Here is a 15,037-nt window from a genome sequence, read left to right as displayed (position 1 = left end):
ACATGTATTTGGTGACTTCAATGTCCACCACAGTAACTGGCTAGGATTCTCAAATCACACAGACGTAGCTGGTAGCGCCACATATAGCTTCTCTATATCTCATTCCCTATCTCAGATGGTTACATTTCCGACACGTTTCCCAGACCAGCACGATCAACATGCCTCACTTCTAGATCTCTTTCTGACAACAGTTCCCAATGACTGTACAACAAATGCCCATAGCCCACTCGGGAATGCTGATCACGCTGTGATAATGGTAGAAATCAGCCTAAATTCTCGCCCTAAAACTGAAGACCCACTACTCAAAACAACGAGGTATTACAAAAAGGCTGATTGGGAAGCCATCAGGGAGCTCATCAGAGATGCCCCATGGCAAAATATCTTTACTCTTCCAGCGGAACAGTGTGCAAATGAGACAACTGAATGGTTCAAAACTGCTATTGAAGCACATGTTCCCGCACGGAAATACTATAGCAAGCCCCACTCCCCCCAATGGTTTACTTCTGCTTGTGCAGCTGCCATTTGTCAAAGGCAGCATGCGTTCCGCAGATTCAACCGACATAAGTCCAGCTCAAATAAACAGAAGTTTATAGAAGCTAGAAATAATTGTAAGAGAGTGATAGACACAGCTAAGTCAGATTACTCTGAAACCACCAGAAAGCGCATCGAAGCACAGAAATTAGGAACCCGGGATTTTTGGAAAATCTACAACAGCGTAGTTAATAATGGACAGTCAATTATTCCCCCACTAACAAACAATCATGAGGTTGCTTGCACGGCAACTGACAAGGCTAATCTGCTTGCCAGTCGGTTTGCCTCAAACTCCACACTGAACTCGGTACACCACTCACTCCCTGATTTTCCTCTGCGAACAGACGCCACACTTGACGACTTGAAAATCACCCCTTCTCAGGTACATGCTATTATAAAAAACCTAGACACCTCTAAAGCATGTGGACCAGATCTCATCCCGGCTGTGCTATTAAAAAAATGCTCTGCCGAGGTTGCTCCAGTTCTGTCCAAACTTTACAATAAATGCCTTAACGAATCTTGTTTTCCCGACTGCTGGAAAACCGCCTCTGTGGTACCAGTCTTCAAGAATTCTGGTGAAAGAACTGACCCACTAAATTATCGCCCCATTAGCCTCCTCCCGCTTTTCGCCAAAATATTTGAGTCCTTAGTTAATAAAGCCCTAGTCCAGCACCTAACAGCTGCTAAACTCTTGACTGACAAACAATATGGATTCAGGCAAGCCCGTTCAACAGCAGATATCTTAACTGTAGTTTCTGAACGTATATACCGTTCATTGGATAAAACAGGGGAGGGTAGAGCGGTGGCCCTTGATATATCTAAGGCTTTTGACAGGGTATGGCACGATGGTCTTCTAAGGAAAATTAGATCATATGGAATCACTGGAAGAATTCATAACGTAATTAAATCCTTCTTAAGTAATAGAAAAATCAAAGTTGTCCTCGACGGACGTACATCCAAACAATATGACATAAATGCGGGAGTGCCTCAGGGGTCTATCCTTGGACCTCTATTGTTCCTGATATTCATAAACGACCTCCCTGATAATATTGTTTCGGAGATGGGTATATTTGCCGATGACACCACTCTCTATAACAGATATGAGGGGAAAACAAATGAACACATATCCAAGAAAATGGCAGAAACACTAGAGGATGACCTCCAATCCGTAGTGGAATGGGGACAAAAATGGTTGGTCTCATTCAATGCTGCTAAGACTAAGCTTGTTTCCTTCAATAACTACAAGAAACCTTCTCTACCACCAATAGCAATGGCCAAGAACACATTGCCTGAAAGTACTTCTTTTAAACTCCTCGGCCTAACGTTTACAGGGAATATGAACTGGAATAGATACATTGAGAGCATTGCCAAGGCTGCTGCAAGGAAGGTTGGCTCCCTCTACCATGCTAGAAAACTACTTACGCCTGCCAGTATCCTATACCTCTATAAGGCAACCATTCGCCCATGTATGGAGTACTGTTGTCACATCTGGGCTGGTGCATCTGCTGCTTGTCTCTCGCTCCTGGACAGGGTTCAAAAAAGAGTCGCAAACCTGATAGGTCCTGAACTGTCATCTGGGCTTCAACCTCTGTCCCATCGACGAGATGTTGCATCCCTCTGCCTGTTCTACAAATACTTTAATGGTGAATGCTCTGACGAACTGCAAACACTTGTACCTCCCCGACGTAACTACCCCCGACAAACCCGACAAGCTACTAAGTCTCATCCCTTTACAGTGGAGATCCCTAGGTGCAAGAAAGCCTTTTACTCCAATAGTTTCTTCCCCAGAACTGCGGGTCTTTGGAACTCCCTTCCGGGATTCTGCTTTCCCAACTGCAATGATATGCAGAAGTTCAAGTGTAATGTTAACAAACATCTTTCTACTCTTCTCCCTTTATAATGACCCCGCTAATTAATTCCCTAATAGTAGCCCCCTGCTTCAAAGTGGCACTGTGCCTTGTTTGGGGTGAAAATTGAATAAAAAAAAAAAAAAAAAAAAAAAAATTAATGACAATATGTGGCACAATGACGTAGCCCCTTTTATGGGAGCTGGGGGCTGCTACATTAATAACCCCTATATCTAGCTTCTAACCTTGTGCCTGACTTTGTGATGCAGTTATAAACGTTTCATGCAGGTGTTTTTTGGGTTTGGGAACGTTAGATCATGTCGGTTGGGTTTGAGTGACAGGTGTTATGAAACTTTTAAAGGTCAGATTTACACGCGGATATCTGAAGTTGAAAACATTGTGTGAAAAGCATACTTCTCTCTCTCTCTCATTCTCTCACTCTTTCTTTCTCTATTTCTCTCATTGACTTCCTTTCTCTCTCTTTCAATGAAGAAAGAGAGAATTAAATATAATTTGATTGTTGTAAAGACAGTTGAGATTTGCTCGCTGTACGCGATGGGTCGACTAAATATGTTTCCTAACTTGTTAACTGTTTAATAAATTATATATATTTTTATAAAATGTATTTTGTCGCTGTTTTCATACAAGTGTTCGATTTCAGCATACCATTAATGCCGACGACAGAAAGCTGCAATGAACACGTAACAAGCGACGATGGGAAGATGCCTGCAATGACCACACATAATGCGACCCGTACCAAACAGTTATAGCCGACAACGGATCGACCCGTTATCGTTGTGTTTCCAGCATGTGCCTATCGTTTAGATATTGTTGGATATCGTTCATTCCCCGTGGAGCTGGTTGCATTCCCAAGACGTTCATCAACCAAGTAACCCTTCTGGGGAGCGATAGTACTACAAATATAAAGGGAGATAATTTAACAAATTATAGGCATATTAATGACAATATAAAGGGAGATAATTTAACAAATTCATCTTTAAAAGTTTTTTTTTTATTTTTAATTTCGGTCATTCAAACTGCCTTGTTGTAAGACGCTTCTCAATAACCAAGGGGATGCACCCCGTTTAGTGAGGCAGTCTGCCAATTGTCTTCCTGTCTCTTGCCATTGGAACTCTTCAATCTGTCCATTTTCCACAAGTTCCTTAATACCACTGATTTCGATCCGTAATCGTTTTTCTTTGACAGATTTTGTTGATTTGACCGCTTCATAGAGAGATTTACAATCAGTGACACAAATTATAGGTAGACTCTTGGGACGGAGATGAAGACAGCCATACCAATAGCTTCAGACATTGAAATTGTTTCTGCAGCTAAGATGTAGATGACTTCATTTGGTCAGGGGACCAGACATTCAACAATACCATCAGCAAAATACGCAGCGCATTTAAAATTGGAAAAGAGGATAGTAAGGCCTTCAAATACTGTGGAATTGAGCTTAATTGCTACGGTCCAGAAATATTAATAAACCAAAACAAATATACCGACAGTATATCATCCATTCCAATAGATTGTTCAAGGACCATGGAAAAAGAATCACCGCTAACAGAAATTGAGATAAATTCACTCAGATCCAAGATCGACCAATTGTTGTGGTTAGCGCATCAGAGCCGACCGGACTTATTATTTGATGTCTGTAGTCTAGCAACTAATATTAACCATAGCACCATAAAGGACCTGATAACTGCCAACAAAATTATTGGAAAAGCTAAGGCATCCAAGCTATCATTGAAGTATCAACATCTTGGTGACATTGATCAGTTACGTTTGGTGATATTTAGTGATGCCGCTTTGGGAAATCTTCCTGATGGTGGAAGTCAGGGGGGTTATGTCATATTCCTCACTGGGACATCTGGGAAAGTCTCACCGATCTGGTGGAACTCAAAGAAAATCAGACGGATTGTCCACAGTACCTTAGCTGCAGAAACAATTTCAATTCTGACGAAGCACACGCTGTCAATGCGAGTTGGCGCTGTTGATAATCCAGGCCTGACTTATCCGGCAAAGTCATTTCAAACTTGATACTTTTGAGATATCTCTGGTCGAATTCTATAATATATTCAGAGATGCTCATGTTTTCAGGCCGCTGGAATTTATCAAAGTTTTCGTAAGCCTCGTACATAGAGTCTAGAGAATCCTTTAAAAACAAATTGTCTAATACATTAATAAGATTCGACATACCTTCGTCTGTCAATCAAGTCTTACCTGAATCGCAGTGTGGCTTCAGACAGGAGCGCAGCATGATTGACATGGTTTTTGTTGCAAGACAGCTCCAGGAGAAAAGCATCGAGCAACACCAAAATCTATATATGGTTTTTGTAGATCTTACCAAGGCCTTTGACACTGTGAACCGTCCTTTGCTCTGGGAGGTACTCGTCAAATTTGGCTGCCCACCAATATTCCTGGGTGTCCTGAAGGCTTTCCATAATGGATCTATGGCTCGCATCTCCAGTTCAGGACTAAAATCTGAGCCCTTCCTGGTAGAATCGGGTGTGAAGCAGGGATGCGTCATTGCGCCCATCTTGTTTAATCTTTTTCTTGCTGCGGTTTCCAATGTTGCCAAACAGCAAATCCATCCTGCTGATGGGATCCGCCTCTCATACCGGCTGGATGGCAACCTCTTCAATCTGCGTCGCCTCCATGCCAGATCACGTGTGACAGAAGAAGCAATCCATGAATTGCAATATGCTGACGACACAGCTCTGGTGAGCTCATCTGAGGAGGGTCTTCAGCGCACCATCAACACTATCTCCAACATTTACTCCCAAGCTGAAGAAGAAGAAGAAGAAGAAGAAGACCTTCGTCTGTGTTGAGTTCTTCCACTTCAATTCCCATAGCTGCCCGTTTTGCATTTCTGTTAAGTGAAAGGCTAACAGCCAATGCCTGTTTGTTCTTTGGTAAATCCGTCATCATTGTCCAAATCTTTATTTCATTTTTCAAGCATGGGTAGTTGTTCTCATCAAATCTAGGGGGATTTTTGTAGTCAACGGCCATTTCCTCTTTGTGGTCGTTCGTTAAAAAAAACGCTCTGATCCCCAGCTGGCATCAATTGTGATGGATGGCTCTCGTCTGGGTGAGGCCCCGTGTTTTGACAAGCTTCTGGGTTTGACCTTTACTCCTGATCTGAAATGGAACACGTACATCAAGTCTGTAGCCAAGGTCGCTGGAAAGATGGTGGGATCCTTCTACTGCTCCAGAAGATATCTCACTACTGATGCAATTCTCTATCTATATAAAAGCCAAGTACGTCCAAGGATGGAATACTGTTGCCATATCTGGGCAGGAGCTGCTAAAAACAGCCTATCTTGCCTTGACAGAGTACAAAATAGACTTCGTGGCTTAGTGGGGGATGCCCTTTTCTCTACCCTGCAGCCTCTCTCCCACAGAAGGGACGTTGCAAGCCTATCCTTGTTTTATCGTTATTTTCATGGCAGGTGCTCGTCTGAACTCCAATCTCTGGTCCCCCCTCGCCAATCTTTCACAAAAAACACCCGTCTAGCTGAATCCACTGTGAAAAATTCCCCCCACTCTATATCTGTGCCTAAATCAAAACGTGGATTCCATGAACAAAGCTTCTTTCTTAGAACTGCATGCATGTGGAACTCTGTTCCGTCTGCCTGCTCCCCTCCGGACTAAAACTTGGATGTCTTCAAGTCCAATGTTAACAAATTCCTAATGAACTGCCCCCTTAAGTAAACACTTCATCAAATCTCCACACTAACGTAATGTACTTGCAATAACCCTTATCCCTGAGTGGCTTCCGGGCCTTGATAAGTGGTGATCACTGTGTGAAAAAAAAAATATAGCAGCATTAAGAATTGATTGTATAATTTTAAAAATTGAATTTAAAAACGTTCTTGTTTACTTTTCCATGTTAAAGCTTAACCATATTACTTTTCATGCTCGCATTTTTCTATTGTAATCCATGATTTTTTCAGTCTTCCAATAAATTCACTTGTTCTTTGTTTAATTTCAGTCTTATTTTTTTGCCCCCATAAACACATATGTAATAACAATGTAGATAGATATATATATTTATTTCAATTAAAAAATAACTTCTAATAATTATGTGATCTTTATACAAATTGTCTCCCTTGAATATATATATATATATATATATATAATATATATATATATTATATATATATTATATATATGTAAGTATATGTATGTATATATATGTATATAGATATGTATATATATATATATATATTATATATATATATATAATATATATATATTATATAATGTATTATCTGCAGAGAAAAATTATTTTCTTAAGGCTATCTCATTTATTTAGATAAACCAGGTACTTTGGGGAAAAAAAAAATATATGCCTAACTTAGATTTCGGACAACAAATCGTAAAGTAGTTATTATCGAGTATATACCGGACAACACTATAATTGCCAGTGGGGTGGGGTGGGATGGTTTATCGTAACTAATCTTACCATTATAGAATTCTCTGTTCGTCGGATCTAGAGTTATTGGTTATTTTAAATTTACATTTATGTCTACATCTGGCCATCAGTTCATCTCGTTTGTTTAGGAGATTATTGTGTTGGTACTTCAGGATTCTTATTTTTTCCTCGAGGCATAAACTGCATCTCTGCCTAAAGCCGTTTGGAACCTTGAAAGATTTGAAATTTTTCAAGAAATTTTTAAACGTAATTCGATATTTTTAAACGAAAGATTTGCAACTTTTTAAAGAAATTTTAAAACCTATTTCGATATTTTTAACCATAATTCGAAATTTTTTAAACTAAAATGTTTCAATGTGAGGAGTGAATAAAATCCCCCCCCATAATTATCTTATTTTAAAACTTTTTTTTATTACCTTTTAACCCCAAACAAAACACATTGCCACTTTGGTGTAGGGGCTACTATCAGGGGCAACAACTACTAAGGTACTATGTAGGGATTTGAGCAGCAAGATGTCATTTTTTTTTTCTTTTCATGCTTTCATTCTCTGTTTCACTTGTTATTTCTCTTTTCAAGAGCAGTGAATTAATAGCAACAATAGTCGCTGAAGCGACGTGGTTGCTATGGAAAGCAGTCATAAAAAGCATCGCTCACCTCCTTACATAATTTTACGATTTTGAACACCAGTAAATTCATCGTAGCTTGTAGTTCGTCAGAGCATTCATTGTCGATGTGACAGAGGCTGAAGTTTAGATGACAGTTCAGGACCTATCAGGTTGGCGACTCTCTTTTGAACCCTGTCCAGGAGCGAGAGACAAGCAGCGGATGCACCAGCCCAGATGTAACAGCAATACTCCATACATGGGTGAATGATGGCCTTATAGAGGTACAGGATACTTTCAGGTGTAAGTAGTTTTTAGCATGGTAGAAAGAGCCCACCTTCTTTGCAGCAGCCTTGGCAATGCTCTCAATGTATCTATTCCAGTTCATGTTCCCTGTAAACGTTAGGCCGATAAGTTTAAAAGATGTACTTTCAGATAAAGAGTCTTTGTCCATTGCTATTGGTGGTAGAGAAGGTTTCTTGTAATTATTGAAGGAAACAAGTTTAACCTTTGCAGCATTGAATGTGACCACCCAGACGAGAGCCATCCATCACAATTGATGCCAGATGGGGATCAGAGCATTGATGATGTAAGGATAGGAGTTCGGTTTTGGATGCATTAAAGGTAACCATCCACATCTTCCCCCACTGAACCACGCATTCAAGATCAGAGGAGAGAGAATCAGAGAGAACTTTGTCATTTACAGCCTTTGATGTGTTGTTGTAGATGGTCGTGTTATCAGCATAGATGTCAATGAATGATTTAAGTATGTGTTTAGGGAGGTCATTGATGTAGATCAGGAAGAGAGTTGGCCCTAGGATTGACCCCTGAGGGACTCCAGCATTTATATTGCAGGCCTCCAATTTTGTCCATTGTCGAATTTTTAAGTTATAAATTTATTATATTTTTTACTAGAATATCTTGTCCTTTTCCAGTTTTAAAAACTAGTCCTTTACTTTTCCATGTTTAAGCTTAACCATATTACTTTTCATGCTCATATATATATATATATATATATATATATATATGTATATATATGTACAGGGTGACCCCTCAAAAACGGGCCCCAACTCTAATTAGGCCCCGTTTCTTAGTGTTTTGTCCGAATGAAATGAAACTTTGGTCATAACTAGTTTATTATATTCAAAACATCACATCAAAACACTAGGGTCTTTGGCCTTTTTTTCTCCGTTCTACAGCATATGTTCTAAATGGCCTCCATTTAGCTTTTGTTTTTTTTTTGGGGGGGGGTCACCCTGTATATATATATATATATATATATATATATATATATATATATATATATGGGATATATATGGAATTTCCTGGGATTTTACTTGTACAAATGGAAATTCTTTTAACTTTCTTGAAGTTTTACATTTGGATTTTACCGTCACTGGATTTTTTATCTTCCACCAGACTATCCATTAATGTGTAATCACCTTTTTCTTCACCATATTCCCTCTGCTTAACTTATTTTGTTTTCAAGTAAGATCTTTGAATTACTTGTTGTTTCATCAAATACTTCTGCATGCAAAATCTGATCCCGCATTTTGCTAATTCCTGCCCTATGATGAGAAGGAAAGTATTTCTTCGAAACTCCGCGGATTAAGGACTATCCACTTATCAAGTGTTTCTTTTTCAAATTAAATATGTTTTTAACTCATTTCAAAGTGTTTTTAACATATTTCACAAACTGTTTGCTCATATATATATATATTTAAACACCTCATCCGTCACAGTCAGCCATTGTTGTTATTCATTCTTATGAAACGGATTTTTAATTTGATTATAATTTGATTTTTAAATTAAATTTATGTGAGTAACTGAAGTAGTTATATATATATATATATATATATATATATATATATATATATATAATTCTAGAAAATATTTGATATTTCAGATAAGCTTAAGAATAAATATATATAGTTTGCTTGTTTGCTCATATATATATTTGGATTTTACTGTCACTATCCATTCATGTGTAATCACCTTTTTCTTCACCATATTCCCTCTGCTTAACTTATTTTGTTTTCAAGTAAGATCTTTGACTTACTTGTTGTTTCATTAAATACTTCTGCATGCAAAATCCGATCCCGCATTTTGCTAATTCCTACCTAGGTAAGGGGAATAGGATGTAAAAGAAAAATGATAAAAAGATTTCACATGAATGGATAGTCCGGTGAAGGGTAAAAAATCCAAGAATGGTAAAATCCAAAACACGCTCGAATTAAAAACTTCGGGTTTGTATTACTGTACACATAGATTCGAAAAAGTTGTCAAAAAAAATATATAACAAATAAAAAAGAGTTAAAAACATATTTAATCTGAAAAGGAAACACTTGATAAGTGGATAGTCCTTAATCCGCGGAGTTTCGAAGAAATACTCTCCTTCTCATCAGAGGGTAGGAATTAGCAAAATCGGATTTTGCATGCAAAGTATTTGATGAAACAACAATATATATGCATAAAGTATGTTAAAAACACTTTGAAATGAGTTAAAAACATATTTAATCTGAAAATGAAACACTAGATAAGTGGATAGTCCTTAATCCGCGGAGTTTCGAAGAAATACTTTCCTTCTCATCAGAGGGCAGGAATTAGCAAAATGCGGGATCAGATTTTGCATGCAGAAGTATTTGATGAAACAACAAGTAAGTCAAAGATCTTATTTGAAAACAAAAAAAGTGAAGCAGAGGGAATATAGTGAAGAAAAAGGTGATTACACATGAATGGATAGTCTGGTGGAAGATAAAAAATCCAGTGACGGTAAAATCCATATGTAAAACTTCAAGAAAGTTAAAAGAATTTCAATTTGTACAAGTAAAATCCAAGGAAATCCCGTAATTGGAAGAAGATGGTCCATAATAATCCAAAGGCAGAAATCCATGGAATAATTCACAAAAATGTGTACAAGGAAAAAATAATAATATTAATAAAAGAAAAATAAGATGTGCTTTTCACTCTACTTCCGAGACATATATATATATATATATATATATATATATATAGGTCAATAAAGCAGTAGATAAGGAAAATTTACTAGACAAAAGTAAATTTAAACTTCGATCAAATCTTAATATTTATATATATATATCCTAATCAAATTAAAAACTTAGAGAAAATAGGAAGTAGGCAGAAAAAAGATGTAACCGTGACACACAAAATAAATAACGGACACACTATCCTATTATTGTAACACTCTCTTTCTGCTGGCCGTTTTCCTTCTATATATGATCTTCACAACTATTACATATGACCTTCAAAACTCTTACATATGACCTTCAAAACTCTTACATGTGACCTTCAAAACTCCTACATATGACCTTCAAAACTCCTACATATGACCTTCAAAACTCTTACATATAACTTTCAAAACTCTTACATATAACCTTCAAAACTCCTACATGTGACCTTCAAAACTCCTACATATGACCTTCAAAACTCTTACATATAACTTTCAAAACTCTTACACATGACCTTCAAAACTCTTACATATGACCTTCAAAACTCTTACATATAACTTTCAAAACTCTTACATATAACCTTCAAAACTCCTAGATGTGACCTTCAAACCTCTTACATATGATCTTCAAAACTCTTACATATGACCTTCAAAACTCCTAGATGTGACCTTACAAACTCTTACATATGATCTTCACAACTATTACATATGACCTTCAAAACTCTTACATATGATCTTCAAAACTCCTACACATGACCTTCAAAACTCCTACATATGACCTTCAAAACTCTTACATATGACCTTCAAAACTCCTACATATAACTTTCAAAACTCTTACACATGACCTTCAAAACTCCTACACGTTACCTTCAAAACTCTTACACATGACCTTCAAAACTCCTAGATGTGACCTTCAAAACTCCTACATATGTTCTTCAAAACTCTTACACATGACCTTCAAAACTCTTACATATGACCTTCAAAACTCTTACATGTGACCTTCAAAACTCTTACACATGACCTTCAAAACTCCTAGATGTGACCTTCAAAACTCCTAGATGTGAACTTTCAAAACTCCTACATATGACCTTCAAAACTCTTACACATGACCTCCAAAACTCTTACACATGACCTCCAAAACTCCTACATATGACCTTCAAAACTCTTACACATGACCTTCAAAACTCTTACATGTGACCTTCAAAACTCCTACATTTTTATCATATGAAATCTTTGGGCTACTGTTCTCATCTTACACAAATTGATATTAATGTACATTTGATTGTGTTTTTTTTGTTTCATTATTTTGTAAAATATGTTTTCTTTTTCATTCACAGATGATGACGGAAACAAAATAACAGAACTGCTTTTCGTGGCACCCACTGGAAACCCCTCAGAATCCTTTGCACGTGCGTGGTCAGTAATTTCTGCAGCTTTTCATACACACGTAAACATGGAAACGCCAACTGGGGAAAAACCACTTACTGGATGGAAATCCTTGGAAGCCTTCCCTGGAGGAAAACCTTTGGAACCAATCAGTGGTTGGAAACCCTTGGAGGCATTCAACAGATGGAAACCACCGGGAAATATTAGTGGAGGGAAACCCATGGAAACTCTCCTAGGTGGGAAACCCTTGGATGCATTCAGTGATGGTAAATCTATGGAGATGAACACAGCGAAAACCGTGGATGCATTTTGTGGATGGAAAAATTTTGAGACAATTGGTGAAAGAAAGCCGCAAGAAACATTTGGGGGGGGAAAATCAATCGAAACGTTCCTTGGATGGAAACCTTTGGAAATGGAAAAGAACCAAATGGAAACGGGGGCTAGAGAAAGATCGATAGAAACACTGATTGATTGGAAGCCGACAGAGATGCACACTGGGCGTAAATCTATGGAGATGCTCAGTGAGAAAAACCAAATGGAAACGGGGGCTAGAGAGAGAGCAATAGATACACTGCTTGATTGGAAGCCGATGGAGACCTATACTGGAGGAAAATGCGTGGAGACATTTTGTGACAAAAATCAACCAGAAGCACTCCATAGAGAGGGGTCAATGAAAGCAGTAATCGATTGGAAACCCATGGAACCAATCACTGGAGAAAAAACTATCAAACAAATTACTGGTGGGAAAACAAGTGAAAGTCTCACTGGAAAAAAAATTGTTGAAACAGAGACATTTTCTGACGGCAAGACCTTGGAAACGCTCACTGGATGGAAACCGCTCGAAACACCCATTGGAGAGAGATCTATAGAAGGGAAACCAACAGAGCCGCTTACTGGAGAGAAACTTATGAGAGCTCTGATTGTGGATAAATACATCGAATCATTAACGGGTTGGAAGCATACGTTGGATCCACCGATTGTGGAGAAAGAACTGGATGGTGTCGCGGGAGAGAAAGCTACGTTGGGGTCATCGTCGCCGGGAGAGAAGAGACCGTTTTCTTGTGAGGTTTGTGAGTCGGCGTTTGCTCGGAAGTTCGATCTGAAGATCCACGTTCGAACGCACACGGGGGAGAAACCGTTTGCGTGCGAGATCTGCAAGACGCCGTTTGCGCGTCGCTCAGTTCTCAAATTGCACATGAAGACACACACAGGAGAGAAACCATTCGCGTGCGAAGTATGCGGTTCAGCTTTTTCGATCAACGCCAACTTGAAACGGCATATTCGCATCCACACAGGCGAGAAGCCATATTCATGCGGCGTCTGCGGGGCGGCGTTCTCTGACAACGGTCCGCTTAAGCGTCACATGCGAAAACACACTAAAGAAAAGCCGTACTCGTGCGGCGTCTGCGCATCGGCGTTCTCCCGATACTCGCACCTAAAGACACACATGCGCATACACACTGGTGAGAAACCGTATGCATGCGGGATCTGCGGGTTAGGATTCTCGCAGCGGTGCAATCTGAATGTGCATATGCGATCGCATGTCGAAGAAGAACAAGCCGAAAAAAATCAAAAGCAAAAAGACGAGACATCACAACATAGTAAAAAGCCTAAAAAAGAGACATCAGATTTAGGAAGGGAACAAAATAAAAAACTTAAAAAAGAGACATGATCTCCGAGAACTTACTGAAGTAAAATAGAATACAAGATCAGGAAGGAGACCTTTGGTCTCTGTGAATTTACTGAACTAAAATGGATTAAAATATTTGGGTTTGTATTACTGTACACATAGATTCGAAAAAGTTGTCAAAAAACAAATATAGAACAAATAAATGTTATCAAAGGCAAGATAAGTTACTTTTCTACCTAACTGGATATATTTTTTGTGTTTTTATTCAGTGTAACATGTTTATTCAGCTCGAAAAACATGCAATGTTTACCGATGTATTGGACAATTCAAAATGGCAGCCGACTGTCTCTCTGAGAGGGTACGTTTGGGAAAAGGTATTATAAATAATAAACTAGACAAAATACTGTTAGAAAACAACCGAATACATGTCAACTTATGTCACGGTAACATATTGAGCGAATATTTCTAACAGTATTTTGTCTAGTTTATTATTTATAATACCTTTTCCCAAACGTACCCTCTCCGAGAGACAGTCGGCTGCCATTTTGAATTTTCCAATACATCGGTAAACATTGCATGTTTTTCGAGCTGAATAAACATGTTACACTGAATAAAAACACAAAAAATATATCCAGTTAGGTAGAAAAGTAACTTATCTTGCCTTTGATAACATTTATTTGTTCTATATTTGTTTTTTGACAACTTTTTCGAATCTATGTGTACAGTAAAACAAACCCAAATATTTCGTTCGAAATGAATCGATCGCATATTAAGGAATGTGCGGGAAAAAAAATAACAAGCAAAAAAAAAGAGATATCAACGTTAAGAACACAACAAGAACCTAAAAAAACAGACATTGTAAAATAATTTATGCGTCGATTCGTTATTGTACGAGTATCAAGAAGAGGGCCCTTGATCTCTGAAAATTTCTTCATTGATACGAAATAGGAACATGTCGAAAGAAGATGCGGAAAAAAATAAAGTGACATCAGGACGAAATAAAAAATGAACTTATTTCAAACTTGAAAATTAATTTAAATAAAAATTATTATTTCTAACTTTAAAAGTGCAAGATGTAGATCCTATGTATTATCCTCAGTATTAAATCAAGGTAAAAATTTTAAAATTATTTTAAATAAAAATTCTTATTTTTAACTTGAAAAATTACAAGTAGTAGACCCTATGTATTACGCTTAGAATTCAATCAAGGTATAAATTCTTAACTTGTAAAATTAATTTATATAAAATTCTTATTTCTAACTTTAGAATTACAAGCTGTCGGCCCTGTATATTAGGCTCAGCATTCAAGCAAGATAATTATTCCTGACTTTAAAGTTTTGAGCTGTAAACTCTACGTATTCACACTTGTTATTCTGCCTCAAGGTAAAATTTTGAAAATTATTTTAAATAAAAATTCTTATTTCTATCTTTAAAATTACAAGCCGTAGACATTTTGAATTATGCTCAGAATTCAATCAAGGTAAAATTTTGAAAATTATTTTAAATAAAAATTCTTATTTCTATCTTTAAAATTACAAGCCATAGACGTTTTGAATTATGCTCAGAATTCAATCAAGGTAAAATTTTGAAAATTATTTTAAATAAAAATTCTTATTTCTATCTTTAAAATTACA

The 15,037-nt window shown here is 37.4% G+C and overlaps 1 protein-coding gene across 1 annotated transcript in view; it reads left to right on the top strand.

Moving 5' to 3' along the window:
• Positions 1-14,529, top strand: part of LOC145271079 (uncharacterized) — a 128,041-nt gene extending 113,512 nt beyond the window's left edge. Inside the window, exons 3-4 of the mRNA XM_080126623.1 lie at positions 11,725-13,717; positions 13,799-14,529. Coding sequence (XP_079982749.1) covers positions 11,841-13,445 — 1,605 coding nt within the window. The 5' untranslated portion in view covers positions 11,725-11,840 and the 3' untranslated portion in view covers positions 13,446-13,717; positions 13,799-14,529. The remainder of the gene's footprint in view (positions 1-11,724; positions 13,718-13,798) is intronic.
• Positions 14,530-15,037: the final 508 nt, after the last annotated feature.

Source organism: Euprymna scolopes, chromosome 46 (genome assembly GCF_053919585.1).
Source record: "Euprymna scolopes isolate OS-2025 chromosome 46, ASM5391958v1, whole genome shotgun sequence".
NCBI classification, from domain to species: domain Eukaryota; kingdom Metazoa; phylum Mollusca; class Cephalopoda; order Sepiida; family Sepiolidae; genus Euprymna; species Euprymna scolopes.
Note: the sequence above shows the minus strand (reverse complement) of the source record. Positions and strands in the feature narration are given on the sequence as shown.